The sequence below is a fragment of the Leptosomus discolor genome, chromosome 25 (assembly GCF_034619465.1).
Source record: "Leptosomus discolor isolate bLepDis1 chromosome 25, bLepDis1.hap2, whole genome shotgun sequence".
Classification (NCBI taxonomy): Eukaryota; Metazoa; Chordata; class Aves; order Leptosomiformes; family Leptosomidae; genus Leptosomus; species Leptosomus discolor.
The window spans coordinates 6,036,422-6,049,258 of NC_141415.1; the positions used below are offsets into that span (position 1 = coordinate 6,036,422).

At 53.0% G+C, this 12,837-nt stretch overlaps 1 protein-coding gene across 1 annotated transcript; it reads left to right on the forward strand.

Moving 5' to 3' along the window:
- The first annotated feature begins 2,255 nt into the window (after window positions 1–2,255).
- Window positions 2,256–4,572, forward strand: HOXB2 (homeobox B2). The gene is made up of 2 exons (XM_086478050.1): window positions 2,256–2,640; window positions 3,929–4,572. Exons 1-2 carry the CDS (start codon window positions 2,256–2,258, stop codon window positions 4,570–4,572), a joined length of 1,029 nt encoding a protein of 342 aa, XP_086334176.1.
- Window positions 4,573–12,837: the final 8,265 nt, after the last annotated feature.

Genomic DNA, 12,837 nt, shown 5'->3' on the forward strand with positions numbered 1-12,837 from the left:
TGTTTTTTTTTTTTTTTTCTTTTTTACTGTTAGCAAAAGCAACAAGAAACAGTTGGGAGCGGCTGGAGTTTCCTTTTGCATCCCAAACTCTTTCGCTGCATCCCAGCTCCCCCGCGAACCGCACCCGCCCTCAAAAAAGGAGAAACGGGCAGCCTCATGGCAAAGCCCGACACGTCCAAAATGCCTCTTGAATCCAAACATGCAAGAAATGATCGGAAACTTAATTATTATTTTTTACATCAGTCCTGATCTGCCGAGATTGAGCAGATTAAGGCGGATTTCGATAAGCGCATTCACAGATACGAAATATTTAGGGAAATTCTCCCTTCGATCAAGCTGCGTTTTGTAAATGCTTTTTTTTAAAATTATTATTTTCTTCACCACTTTGCCAAACTGCGCTTCGGCCTCGGCTTTAGATTTATTCTGTGTTTCTCAGAAAGCCTCACCACCCACACAGATGCTTGAACTGACAAAAGTTTCTAGGCTTCTCCCTGCGTGAATGCAGCCCGCCAGTCCCTCTCTGCTGCAAAATGGGAGAAACGGAGCTTGAACAAACAAACTACAAACCAGCCACATTTCCATTCTGCAGCTTATTCCCCCCCCCGCCCCGAAATTTTTACTTTCTAGACCTCCCGAAATCAGGGCCTTGGATCAAACTTTTAAAATCTTTCTTGGTTTAAGTAACTCTTTGGCAAAAGCCAGATTTCTTTGCTGAGTGAGTTAGGCCGACCTGTCAAAAGTCTTTCGAGAAAAAGATTGATCGTTTTTCTCTTCTCCTCGGCTTGTGTGGAGCCGGGCACTTTAAAAGAAAAAAAACCCCACATCTTCCTGGGAAATGACTTTTCATTTTATTTATTTATTTTGTAAACTCTGGAAGTGGCGCTGTTTATTGGCCGTGCGGGAAAAGGGGGAAAAAAAGATGGGAAGGAAGAAATGTGATTTCAAAGATATCCGTGACCTTAAAACATGTTTGGCCTTTAAGGAAAGTGCGAAGGGTCCATTAAGTCTGGCTTTAGAAACAGACGGATTACGCTGTTGCTTTAAAAGTCATTTAACCAGGAAAATCAGGCCGGTCTAGCTACACTTGACTTGAAAGCTCACTTCATTTCCTAAGTGCTCAGATCCAGACTCAGACACAAACCCCCGGCCCAAACCCTCCCGCTGGCTGGAACTTCTCAAGTTCTGCCGCGCACAGATGATCCGCGAACACCCCCAGGCAGCTGCCGCCCCCCAGCCCGCAGCTCCCCGGCGGTTCGGGCTCCATTTCCCCGCCTGGGGGGGGGGTGTGGTGTGTGGGGAGCCCCTTTTCCCACGCCAGAGCCTTCCTAGGGGGTAAAAACTCTTCGGGGCTCAGCGACGGCGTCTGGAGCCGCCTGGCACAGGCAGGGCAGGCAGGGCAGGCAGCGCAGGCAGCCCAGGCAGGGCAGGCAGCCCAGGCAGGGCAGGCAGCACAGGCAGGGCAGGCAGCACAGGCAGGGCAGGCAGCACAGGCAGCACAGGCAGGGCAGCCAGCGCAGGCAGCGCAGGCAGGGCAGGCAGCACAGGCAGCACAGGTAGCACAGGCAGGGCAGGCAGGGCAGGCAGCCCAGGCAGGGCAGGCAGCACAGGCAGCCCAGGTAGCACAGGCAGGGCAGGCAGCACAGGCAGCACAGGCAGGGCAGGCAGCACAGGCAGGGCAGGCAGGTCAGGCAGCACAGGCAGGGCAGGCAGCCCAGGCAGGGCAGGCAGCACAGGCAGCCCAGGTAGCACAGGCAGGGCAGCCAGCGCAGGCAGGGCAGGCAGGGCAGGCAGCACAGGCAGCACAGGCAGGGCAGCCAGCACAGGCAGCACAGGCAGCAGCTCCCTCACCCGCAGCCCCCCAGCCCCGGCAGCTCCTGGCCGGCCAAGGAGGGATGGTGGCCGGGGTGGAGGGTGGGTGAGGTTTTTTCTGGGGATCTTCTCTCGTCTTTTTTTTTTTTTTTTTTTTTTTTAATCAATTAAAGAAAATAATGCTTTCTGTTTGCCACCAGGCCCCGCCTGCTATTGGCCAGGGCTGGCCACGTGACCAGGAATTGGCTGCAATTTCGCCCCAGTCTCGAGTTTAATAGAGCAAGGTCCCCATACGCCTGTATTATCAGCAATATAACAATTATAAAAAGCCCGAGAACCATCATCATCACTGCCATAAAAACTGAGGCCCTCAGATTTCTTCCCCTCTCCCCCTCCTCCTCCCTCTCCCCCCTCCCGCTTTTTAAACCCTGGGCCCTGGAAAAGCCATGAATTTTGAATTTGAGAGGGAGATCGGGTTTATAAATAGCCAGCCTTCGCTCGCAGAGTGCCTGACGTCTCTTCCCGCTGTCCTGGAGACATTTCAAACTTCATCAATCAAGGACTCGACATTAATTCCTCCTCCTTTTGAGCAAACCGTCCTCAGCCTGAATCCTTGTTCCAGCAATCAGGCAAGACCGAGGAGCCAAAAAAGAGCATCTCATGGCCTGCTCCAGCTCCAGCCTCAGCCTCCGGCACAGCCCGGCCCCTTGGCAGCGGAATTCCCCTGGATGAAGGAGAAGAAATCGTCCAAGAAAGCTACCCAGGCTCCATCCTCTTCTTCCCCCCCATCATCTTCCTCGGTGCCGGTCCCTGCCGCAGGATCTCCTGCAGGTTCGTATAATGAGGGGGTGAGGGGGTCTTTGCTGAAATCGGAGAGGCTCCGAATAATAAACAACCAACACCCCCCCCCCCGCCCCAGAGCATCCCTACCCCAGCCCCCCCCCCCCCCAGACTTTGCCCCGCACCTCCCCCGAAACTGTGTCATGCAATAAAATACACCGCAGAGGGGGGGGGGGGGGGGATTTCTTCTGCCTCCTCCCCCCACAAATAAAAGAGCAAATTGCTGTAACTTCTGTGAAAGCGAGGAGGGAGAGGGGGCCGGGGGAGCCGTGCTCTTTATTAGCTCCAGTGGGGGACCTGGCAGCTGAACCACAGCTCCATTTGCTTGTCTTTTCCTCCCAGTCCTGAATTTTTTACAACCTACGGAGAGAAAAAAAAAAAGAAAAAAGAGAAAAAAAAAAGAAAAAAGAGAAAAAAAAAGGGAAAAAAAAAAGGGAAAAAAAAATCAAAACCCTAAAGAAGAGCGGAAGGGGGAAAGAAAGACGGGTGGGGAACGCGGGGGCTGCTACCAGCAGGATGGGGAGGCGGGAAGAGGGAGAGCTGAACTCAGCGAGCAGCTCGGTGGGAAGAGCCAGCTCCCCATTGCTAAATAAAATAAATACACCCCCAAATCCTCTCTCAGCCCCTCCAAGAAAGCAATACCCTCTCTCCGAGGCGCCACTTGGCCGGGATGCTCAGCAGCCCTCGCCAGGGACCCTCGATCCCCCGGGATAAAATGTTTAAGACACAATTCACTGTTTCGGTATTTTAATGGCACCGTTCAGGTAAATGCTCGGGCAGGAGAAGGGCGGACACCGGAGCTCATTGGCCAGATAATACGGGAATAATGAAATCAAAGCCCCGCAGCGTTCGTCCCCAAACTACTGGCAAAAGGAGAAGGGAAAAAAATATTAAAAAAAAAAAAAAAAAAAAGAAAGAAAGGAATGGGTCGAAATTCCCCCTGTCCGCGAAGGTGGCAGAGAAGGAAGGTCCCTAACAGGAGAGGCCAGGGAACAAAACCCTTTCTCCTCCTTGGGGCAAGGGTATCGGAGCGTGATTTCCAACCCTCTCCCACAGTGGGAAGAGTTTAATTAAACATTTATTTTCTCCCGTAGCGGCTCCACCACACACACACCCTCCTGCTCGTTAGTGCGGGGCACGTCTCATGCCCTGCCCGCAACAGGGAGGGGACGGATCCAGCCCCTCCGCTTGCCCCCGCGCTCCCCTTTTTTTTTTTTTTTTTTTTTTTTTTTTTTTTTTTTTTTTTTTTTTGCAACGTGCCGTTTTCTGTGTGTTTAAGACATCCAGGGGCTGGCGGACACCAGCGGCTCCAGGAGGCTCCGGACCGCGTACACCAACACGCAGCTGCTGGAGCTGGAGAAGGAATTTCACTTCAACAAATACCTCTGCAGGCCCCGGCGAGTGGAGATCGCGGCTCTGCTCGACCTCACCGAGCGGCAAGTCAAGGTCTGGTTCCAGAACCGCCGGATGAAGCACAAGCGGCAAACCCAGTACAAAGAACCCCCCGACGGGGAGCTCGCTTATCCCAACCTGGACGAGGGCAGCGACCCCGCGGAGGAGCCTGAGGAGAGCCCCGCTTTCGGGCCGGCTCCGCAGCCCGGCGGGCCCTACCGAAGCGAAAAGCCGGGGAACGAGGAGCCCGGGAGCCCGCGGTTCGCGGCGGCCGGGGCGGAGCGGGGGGCCGCGGGGGAGCCCGGCGCCACCGCCGGCCCCTCGGAGCGTGGCTACCCCGAGAGCCGGGACTCGCCTTTGTTGCCAGAGCTGAGCATCTTCTCGGCAGAGTCCTGCCTGCAGCTCTCGGAGGGGCTTTCCCCCGGGCTCCAGGGCTCCCTGGAGAGCCCCGTCCACTTCTCCGAGGAAGACCTGGACTTTTTTACGAGCGCACTTTGTACTATAGATCTGCAACATTTAAATTTCCAATAGCGACCCCCCCTGCTCCTCGTCCGCCTCGCCCCTTCCAGCCGCACCAGCCCCGGCCCGAACCGCCGCCAGCTCCCTCCAGCCTCCTGTAAGAGGGAGTGGGGCACTCAAAAAAATAAACCAAATCCATCGCTCATTTAATCATCCCTTCCCGCCCCCCAAACACTTTCTTTTAAAGTTCCTCACACTGGGGGACCCGAACCCAATATTTATTCTAGAAGGCTCACATGAAAGAACAGCCCGAGTTTTACTAAAAGCAGGTATTTAATTATAGTTTTATTTTTTCCTTATTTATTTTAAAGAAAGCACCCGGTCGTTCTCACGCACATGATGTCAGCCCCCAAGAGAAAACATTTGTAAATCCTTCAAGCGACTTTCTCAGGAATCAGAACGAGACTTTTAGATTTCTTAATAAAATTAAATTAAAAAAAAAAAAAAAAGCCAGAGGAATTTTCTTTCCTCTTTTTACGTTTTAGACGTAGACTATTTATTCAAATCCTTTAATAGTAAATGGCAAATTATTTATTGTACATTATTTTCATAGAGTAAATAAATGTCTTTATAAAACCAAGAAACGTGTGTTGCTACCTATTTCATTCGAAGAAGTTATATTTTTCCCCTAACATTCCCCTTTCCTGCTTTCCAGTGATGATGTCCTAATAAACCCCTCGTGTGCAGCGAGAGAGGAGACAAAAGGGATTCCTCCCAACTAACATTTCAAGAGGCTTCGGGAGTCAGAAATATTTGCTGTATTCAGTTCTGTTTGCATTTTCCTTGAGCTTGGCTTTTATTGATTCTATTTTATTTTTTTCCCCTAAATCAAAGCAGGGCATTTGTTTCCAATTTTAACATTTGCGGTTCTATTTTTGTAACTGAAAGCCCCTCCTGTAAGGCAACCGCCGGATAAAGGGGTGGAAAGCAACACAAAGGCAGCGCTCGGAGAGGCGCTGGGGCCGCGCCGGGGGCCGCGCCCGCTCCGCGGAGCCCCCGCACATTCCGCGGCCGGTGCTGGGGGCGGAGGGGCCGCGCAGTTCCCCGCGGCGATGCACACCCCCCCCCCCCCCCCGCGCTTCTCCCCCAGCCCGGCCTGCCAAGGGCTCGCCTCCAGCCCGCTCCTCCCGCTCTCCGCAGAAAGCCCAGACGCGCCGCAGTTCCTGGCGCTCGGAACATCCCGGACTATAATTTAAAAAAAAATAAAAAAAATAAAAAAAAGCAGAAAAAAAAAAAAAAAAAGCGGAAAGGGAGAATTTTGAGTAGGTGCAAACAATCCACCCTGGGAGCGTGGTGCGGGCCGGCATTTTAGTCAACAAATAAATGTTGTGGAAGAAAGAGGGGTGAGAGATGAGCCTGCAAGAGGCCTTTCTTGCCCCCTCTGCTCTGTTTTAGCAGCACAAACCAGAACCCCCTCGGCCTTGCGGATCTGTGATCTCCTTCCCCGGCAATTTGTGCTGCTCTGTCCCGGCTGGCGGATCCCTTTCCGAAAGCTTTCTCGGAACGTGTAATTTTAAATACAAAACTCATATATCAGGGAGGGTGAGGCGGGGGGGTGGGGGGGTGGGGTGGGGGGTGGGGGGGAGGCTTATGAATGAAAAGGGGTCAGCGCAGGAATCAATCGCGGTGACATCCAAAATAAATCATATTACGTCTTTGCTAAGTCACTGGTGTTTCCTCAGACACGGCAGAAATTTGGGAGGCGTTCAAGCGGGGTTTGTGCGAAAGTAACGCGGAAAGGAGAGCCCGGGGGGGGGGGGGGGGGGGCATGGGGGCGGGGTACGGCTTGGGGCAGCGGGCGAGCGGCCCCTGGGGGGTGTGGGGGGACACACCCGCGGAGGCGGCCTTAAAATGGCACAGGGAGCCGCGGAGAGGAGCGGAGCAGCCATGACAAGCGGCGTTGCCCCCAGCCCCTTTTTTTAGGGTTAAGGCAGGGGAAGGCGCAACCCAGGCCTCCTGCCCTGCTCCTCCAGCCCGGGGGCTGCCGTGTGCCCGGCGGGGACCCCGGTTTGGGGGATCTCTCCCCGAGGGCTGCCGTGTGCCCCTGCGGATAGAGCTGGGCCGTTGTCTGGTTTGCTCGGTGCCCGGAGTTTGCCTGGGTGGTGTCATCCTCCCCCCGGGGAAAGCGTGGAGTCCAGGACACTTCTGCGTGGTCGCCCGGAATTTTATTTCGGATTAAGAGCATCAGAGCCGGGCTTGCTTTCTACTTCGGGCTGTAAAAGGAAATAAAATGAAATAAAGCAAACCCTAGACAGATGTTTTCGAAATTGCTGTTCGCAGATCTGGATTATGTCTTCCCGCTGTAACAAAGGGGGGGTTGGTTTTACCTTTTTATTCTTAATAATATCGCCAGCCTCTTTCCCTACCAAACGAGCACACGTTTCAAACCTGCTAGCATCTCACTCCGGGAAGGAGGAGGTATATATTGAAAATCGAAGTAGATTGCAATTAAAATAAGCAAGTGAACATTACTTAACACCTTCCCATAAATAAAAGGAAGCGTCTAGCGCGTAGTTTGCGTTGCCTGCAGACGAGTTGCCTTCGCATCGTACCCTGGGAGTCATCCACCCCCCCCACCCCCCCCACCCCCCATCGCGCTGCCTCTCTCCCCGGTTCCTCTCCGCTCTGAAAGTCCCAGAGCCGGGGGGGGGGGGGGGAAGAAAGCGCAGGCACAGCCCAAGTCCCACAGAAGGCTATTCATTATCTTTAAGTTTATTTAATATCTCCAGCTTCTGGAACATACTCAGCGGCAGCGTTGGCACTGCCAGACGTTGTCTATCAAAGCGCCATTTGTTCCAGTGCTTTACATATTTTCCCTCTCGCCTCCTCCCCCCTCGCAATCCTGAATACGGGCTTGTTGGGGGACGGCGGGAGCAGGGAATCAGATGGTCGGGGCTGGCCCACTCCAAGAGCCCCGGGCCGGGGGCTCGCAGCGGAGGGGGCCGCTCCGCACCGTTCTAGTTCGGCTCTTGGAGCTGCACTTCCCCTCTCCGGAGAAAGGAGCTTCTTCGTCAACTTAAAAATACGTGCGGAGAGATGTATCTCTCCGCAAATCGAGCTTGCAGCGGATTTCCACAAGCACACACGCCCTTTCCGTGGGGAAGGGAGGAGGGGAAGGGAGAGGCGGAGGGGAGGGGACAAGAGGGGACACCGTCCTCTGCAGGGTCGCTCTTTGCACGGGGCTACGAGCGGGCGGCCTCCCCCCCCCCCCCGCCCCACGGAGGAGGCAGCGCCGGGGTGGGACGGGGGCGGGGAGGGGGGTTCCACGACCCCTCCCCCCCCCCCAACGTAAACCCTGACACCTTATCAATACAAACGTCTAACAAGGGTCCTTCTGCAGATCATAATGACTTCCCAAAGTTGCTGCAGGTCTAGAAAGCATGCCAGTCACAGCCACAGATCAATTCTACACCCACGGAAAGTGACTTAATAAATGGAACCTCGCCAGTTATTATCCTTGCTAACAGCAGGCCCCTTCTTATTTGTCCTAATTAGCAAGACTGAAATGTCGGAGGAAAGAAGGGGAATATTCAATAAAATCTAAATTATTGAATGACTGTAAGATTTCGCCATTAGTTCAGCCATTCTTTACCTTCTTCAAAATGTCAAACAAATGGGGAATGCATATTTGCAACCCTGCCCTTCTGTTCCGTGCAACTGGAGGGCATATATTAAGCATATTAAGCATATTCAGCTCTTGATCGTTGTCAAAACACTGCAATTGTCTCACGATTATTAACCTAGAAAGATGCAAATGAGATACGCTCGCACGTGTTGTAGGGATGCTAAAGTAATATTTGTCTTGTGCTGATCTAGTCTGGGGATGTGTTTGCTAAAGAGCTACTCGAAGCCCTGAAGATGTTGAACCAACCCCTTAGAGCCATGGGAAGGCTCCAGGCGGAAAAACTTCTGTGAGGAAAACGCGGGCGAGACAGCGAGGCAGGAGCGGAGCCTTTGAGGTGTGAGGTGGGAAGAGTTAACTTCTGGGGAATCACCACCACCTTCCTCCTGAACTGCCCGTGCCAGACTCGGACTTTCCGGGAATGTCCCTCCAGTGACCGTTTTCTCAGCTGAGCTGTAGCATCCTTTTCCAGCGCTTAACCGCATCCCAGTTCCCTGTGGCCGGAGCTTGAGGAATGCTACTAATGCTCCACCACCATCAAAGGAAGGAGATGGCAGAGGGCACCTTCTTCTGCTGGCTATCCTGGCACTTATCCCAGCTTTGCCCGTTATTTTTTTCCATTTTACGTGTACCTCGAAGTGGAAAATACAGAGTGCCGGGTCTGCAGAAACGAACTTAAGAATCGCTGCGGTTGGGCCAGGTGGATCTAGTTCTCAGCCCTAGCGGGACGCTGCTTAACCTAACATTGGTTGATATTAATAACTCTGAGCTACTAATATTAGCAACATTGATGAAACTGTTAATTAATTCATGCACTTACTAAAGGGCGGGTTCAGGAGGAGCTAGCCCGCTCCGGGCCTGCCAAGTGCCGGATCTGAATGAAACGCGGAGGGTTTGGGACCCCCTCCGGGTTCAGTCGCGGTCCTGCACCCCCCTGGAGCTGCTCGAGGGCGGCCCCGAGCCCAGACCCAAGCGGGGCTCGGGCAAGGGTCCCTCGGGGTCGCCGAGCTGTCCTGGGGGAAGGCGAGGAGCGCCTGGAGCGGGGCTCGGCCGGGGTGAGGAGCCCGTAGGGTCTGCCCGCTATGCGAAAGAGCATCGCTGTACACCGGAGCAGCAGATACAGACCTCTCCACTCTCACCGAGTAGGAAGGCTTAAATGAACCTCATTAGCGAGACGATCCGGCTTACGGACACACCTCTGCCCTGGGGATCACATAGAAACAGCCGACGCCATTCGCAAGGGAACGGGACAGGTTCCCCAGAGCCATCAGAGGAGGAATTTGATCCTTTGGCGCAGGAGGAGGAGGGATTTGAGGGGTTTGTGCCACCCTGAAAAGGAAAAAGTATCTAAAGAGGCATTTCTCACGCAAATCTTCCCATTCAAAGGGCTGGTCAGGAGACCGAGAACACAAAACATGTCCCTCTCCCTGGCTAAGGCGGCTCCCATCCCCTCTGGGCGATGCTGACCACCCGTGGGCCGGCCTCGTCCAACAAGCCTCACCACATCGCGCTGGAGCCGGTGCCGGTGCCGGTGCCGGTCCCTACCCCGACCCGACACCGCGGGGAGGCCACTGACGAGCCGGTCCCCGCCACTGCTCCCGAGAGCGGCAGAGAACAACTATTATATCTTATCTTAATTGCCTCGTACTTATTCTGCAGCTCGGAGATAGCCCCGTGCTTGTGACTCGTTAAGAGGATTCCTTCTGTATTTCTTTGGACTCCCAAACTGAAGCATTTTTCCATATACTTCTTCTCCCTCTTCAGTGTTTCGCCCCAAATATAGCTTAGCAAGCTATGACCTAACCATGGCACGTGCCGGGGCCATACATTTCTCTGACAGTTTCCAGGGATAAAGTCCTTTTTGGTGGTAACGAAGTCCGCAGCCGAACTACGCACCCCCAGCGTCAGCGCTGCCGCTTATAAATCACCCCGCCAGGAGCCAGAAGTGACATTTCTTACGCACGACACAAACTTTCTCCGCGGAGAGTTATATTTAACTCCAAAACGAAGTGTCTGAAGACTCCGAGCACTCTGGAGCCTTTGGAAGTGCTTCATTCCTTCTGTGTCGCCTGCACAGAAAACTCCTAGGGTACGGATTTCTTACAAGAAACTTTTTTTCCCCACAAACCGCCTTCAGAAGGGCCCGATTCTCCACATCAGGATAGTTGCTTCAAAGCCAACAAACCACCTCTTAGGGAGATGAGCTGCCCCGGGTTTTGTCACACCGCGTTCCTCTGCCTCGGGGATGGGTGGAGGGGCCAAGGGCACGGGATGTCTTTGGGGGGCATGAGAGCTCCCCCGCCACCAAGAGCTCCGCGGAAAAAAACCCGATGTCATCCTGCTGCTGAGCTCCTCATTTCTTGTGGGCTCATCGAATAAAGCCGGGGGGAGCTCCCAAAGCGCTTCAGGCCCGCTCGGGGAGTGGGAAAGCAGCTCTGCGCGGAGTGCTGTGCGCCCAGCGCCCTGCAAGAAATGCGGACCCGCAGGCAAGGAGGGGGTGTCCCCTGCCTCTCGTGGACCAGCCAGGCCCGCTCCTGGACAGCACGGTTTCTTTCCCTTTATTTTTTATTTTTTTTATTTTTTTAAATTTTTTTCCCCCAGGAATCAAAGAGATAAAACTTTCTTGCTCAGCCTCTATCCTCATCCATCTCCAGATATTTTATTTTAATTCTGTGGAGTGAAAGACAGGCATCCCCAAACCAGTGCCGTCTGTGGTTTTGGGGGCAGGAATAATTACTGTCTCCCCCAATACATTAGTGAAAATCAAGTAATAAATATAATGGAAGGCTAAGTAACTACTGCGGGGTGTAGGACAGAGCTTGATAATTTGAGAATCTCCACTTACACCTTTTCTTTGGCCGCCTTCCCTCCCTCAACTCCCCGTAAAGGAGGCTTTAAAGAAATAAATGGCTCACCCGGCGACTGGTTGTTAACAGTAATCTGGTATTTTTTTCTCCTGCAAGTTATGAGGGTCTGTACCGAAACCAGGTCTCGCACCTTCTCCACAGGGGGGATTAAAACCAATAATAATAACAGCAGCAGTGATTTGACCTCGGATCCAGGGCAAGGGGCTAAGCAGGAAATTCGGGAAAGCGATTCCTAAGCGAGTCCCGGTGTGCCTGCGTGCGCGTTGACACTGACACTTCCGAAAATACCGCGCAGTGGCCACAAGCCCTGCATTTTGGGGAAGACCATGCCACTTTGGGGAAGTCAGGCGGAGGGCAGCGTGGGCTGAAGCGCAGCTACCCCGTTTGCCCTGCCCGGGGCCGTCAGCCCGGCGGCTCGGGGAAGGAAAGCCCAGGGGAGCCCCGGGGGTGCCGGCTCCGAGCAGGGGGTGGGAACCCAGCACCTTCCGTACCTCCACACGCCGAAATCTGCCCGGTGTTTCGCCGCCCGGGCTCCCAGAGCAGGTAAAAAGTGAGGAGCCTGAGCAGGCTGCGGAGGGGAGCAGATGGCGAGCGGCCCCGCAGTGCCCGGGGGCAGGGAGGAGCGGGAGGGCAGCGGCCCCTTCCCGGGAGGACACCGGCTCCAGCACCCCATCCTTCGCTATCTGACAGTTACCTCCACAGAGGGACCAAAAAAGGCTTTGCCAAAGTGACTTCAGCTCCGCACATCCCCTCCTCGGCTCTATCTTTGCTTTCCCCCACCCGTCTCACCAGTATCTTCACTTTCCCCCAAAAGCCGGGCTTGGAGGGGTTCCCAGGAGCCCGAGGACCGCATTTCATCCCCTGCTCGGGTCGGGATGTTTGCTGCATTTCATGGCTAAAATTTTGATCCCGTCCTGTCCGATTTGTCCATCTACCAAAGAAACTCTGTGCTTCTACCCCAGAGCTGCCTCCGGTCTGAAGTTTGGTTCAGTTCTTCGCTGAGAGGACGTGTACAGCAGAACTTTTCCCTTCATAACTCCGTAGCAGTGAGCTCTCTCGGAGCTAACCCTGGAACTCCAGAAGACAGCTGTATTTTAATGACATAAAACATCTCCTTAATGTACCAGTGGAGTGAGATCACAGTGGAAAATTATCAGACAATACAAAACAATTGATTCAAGGATGAAATAAACATCTATCCTTTTCTTTTTTCATTTTACACCCATAAATCATCTATTGTAAGCATCGTTTAAATATAATACACTCAATTTAAATGCGAGCGCAACATAATATGAAAAGCACTCCTGGAATCAAATTAGAAACCGATTTCTCTTGCAAGAGGAATGACATGAGAGTTGCTCTGAATCTTTATAATCACTTTCAGTTGTTTTATGCAAAAAAAAAAGAGGAGGTAGTGAGTTTCAGAGAACATTTGTAACCTAAAAGATTTTCTTCTTGAATATCTCAGCATCAGCAAAGTCACCAGAATAAATGAATAAATAGGCATGCAGCTCTGGAAATAGTTTCCTCCTTATTCTTTTTATTGAAGGACGGGAGGTGTGACTGGCTAAAACTCATGTTTTCTCTCTCGGGGTGATTTAAAGGAGGGAGGAATGTTGATGCCACGGCTGCGTGTGTTGCGGTTTCTTAACAAATGTTACCCTAACGTGTTGCATCAGCCAAACCTACCAACCAAAGGACGTGTTTATGCCTTTCAAAGTGAACTTTTGGCCCGGGGAAAAAAAAAAAAAAAAAAAAAGAGCTCTCCTGGTTCTTCTTGGAGGCTGA

Bases quoted from the DNA above. Each gene is read 5' to 3' on its own strand.
- HOXB2 (XM_086478050.1), top strand. From the start codon at position 2,256: ATGAATTTTGAATTTGAGAGGGAGATCGGGTTTATAAATAGCCAGCCT. The intron at 2,641-3,928 runs GTTCGTATAATG...TGTGTGTTTAAG, and splicing joins TGCCGCAGGATCTCCTGCAG to ACATCCAGGGGCTGGCGGAC.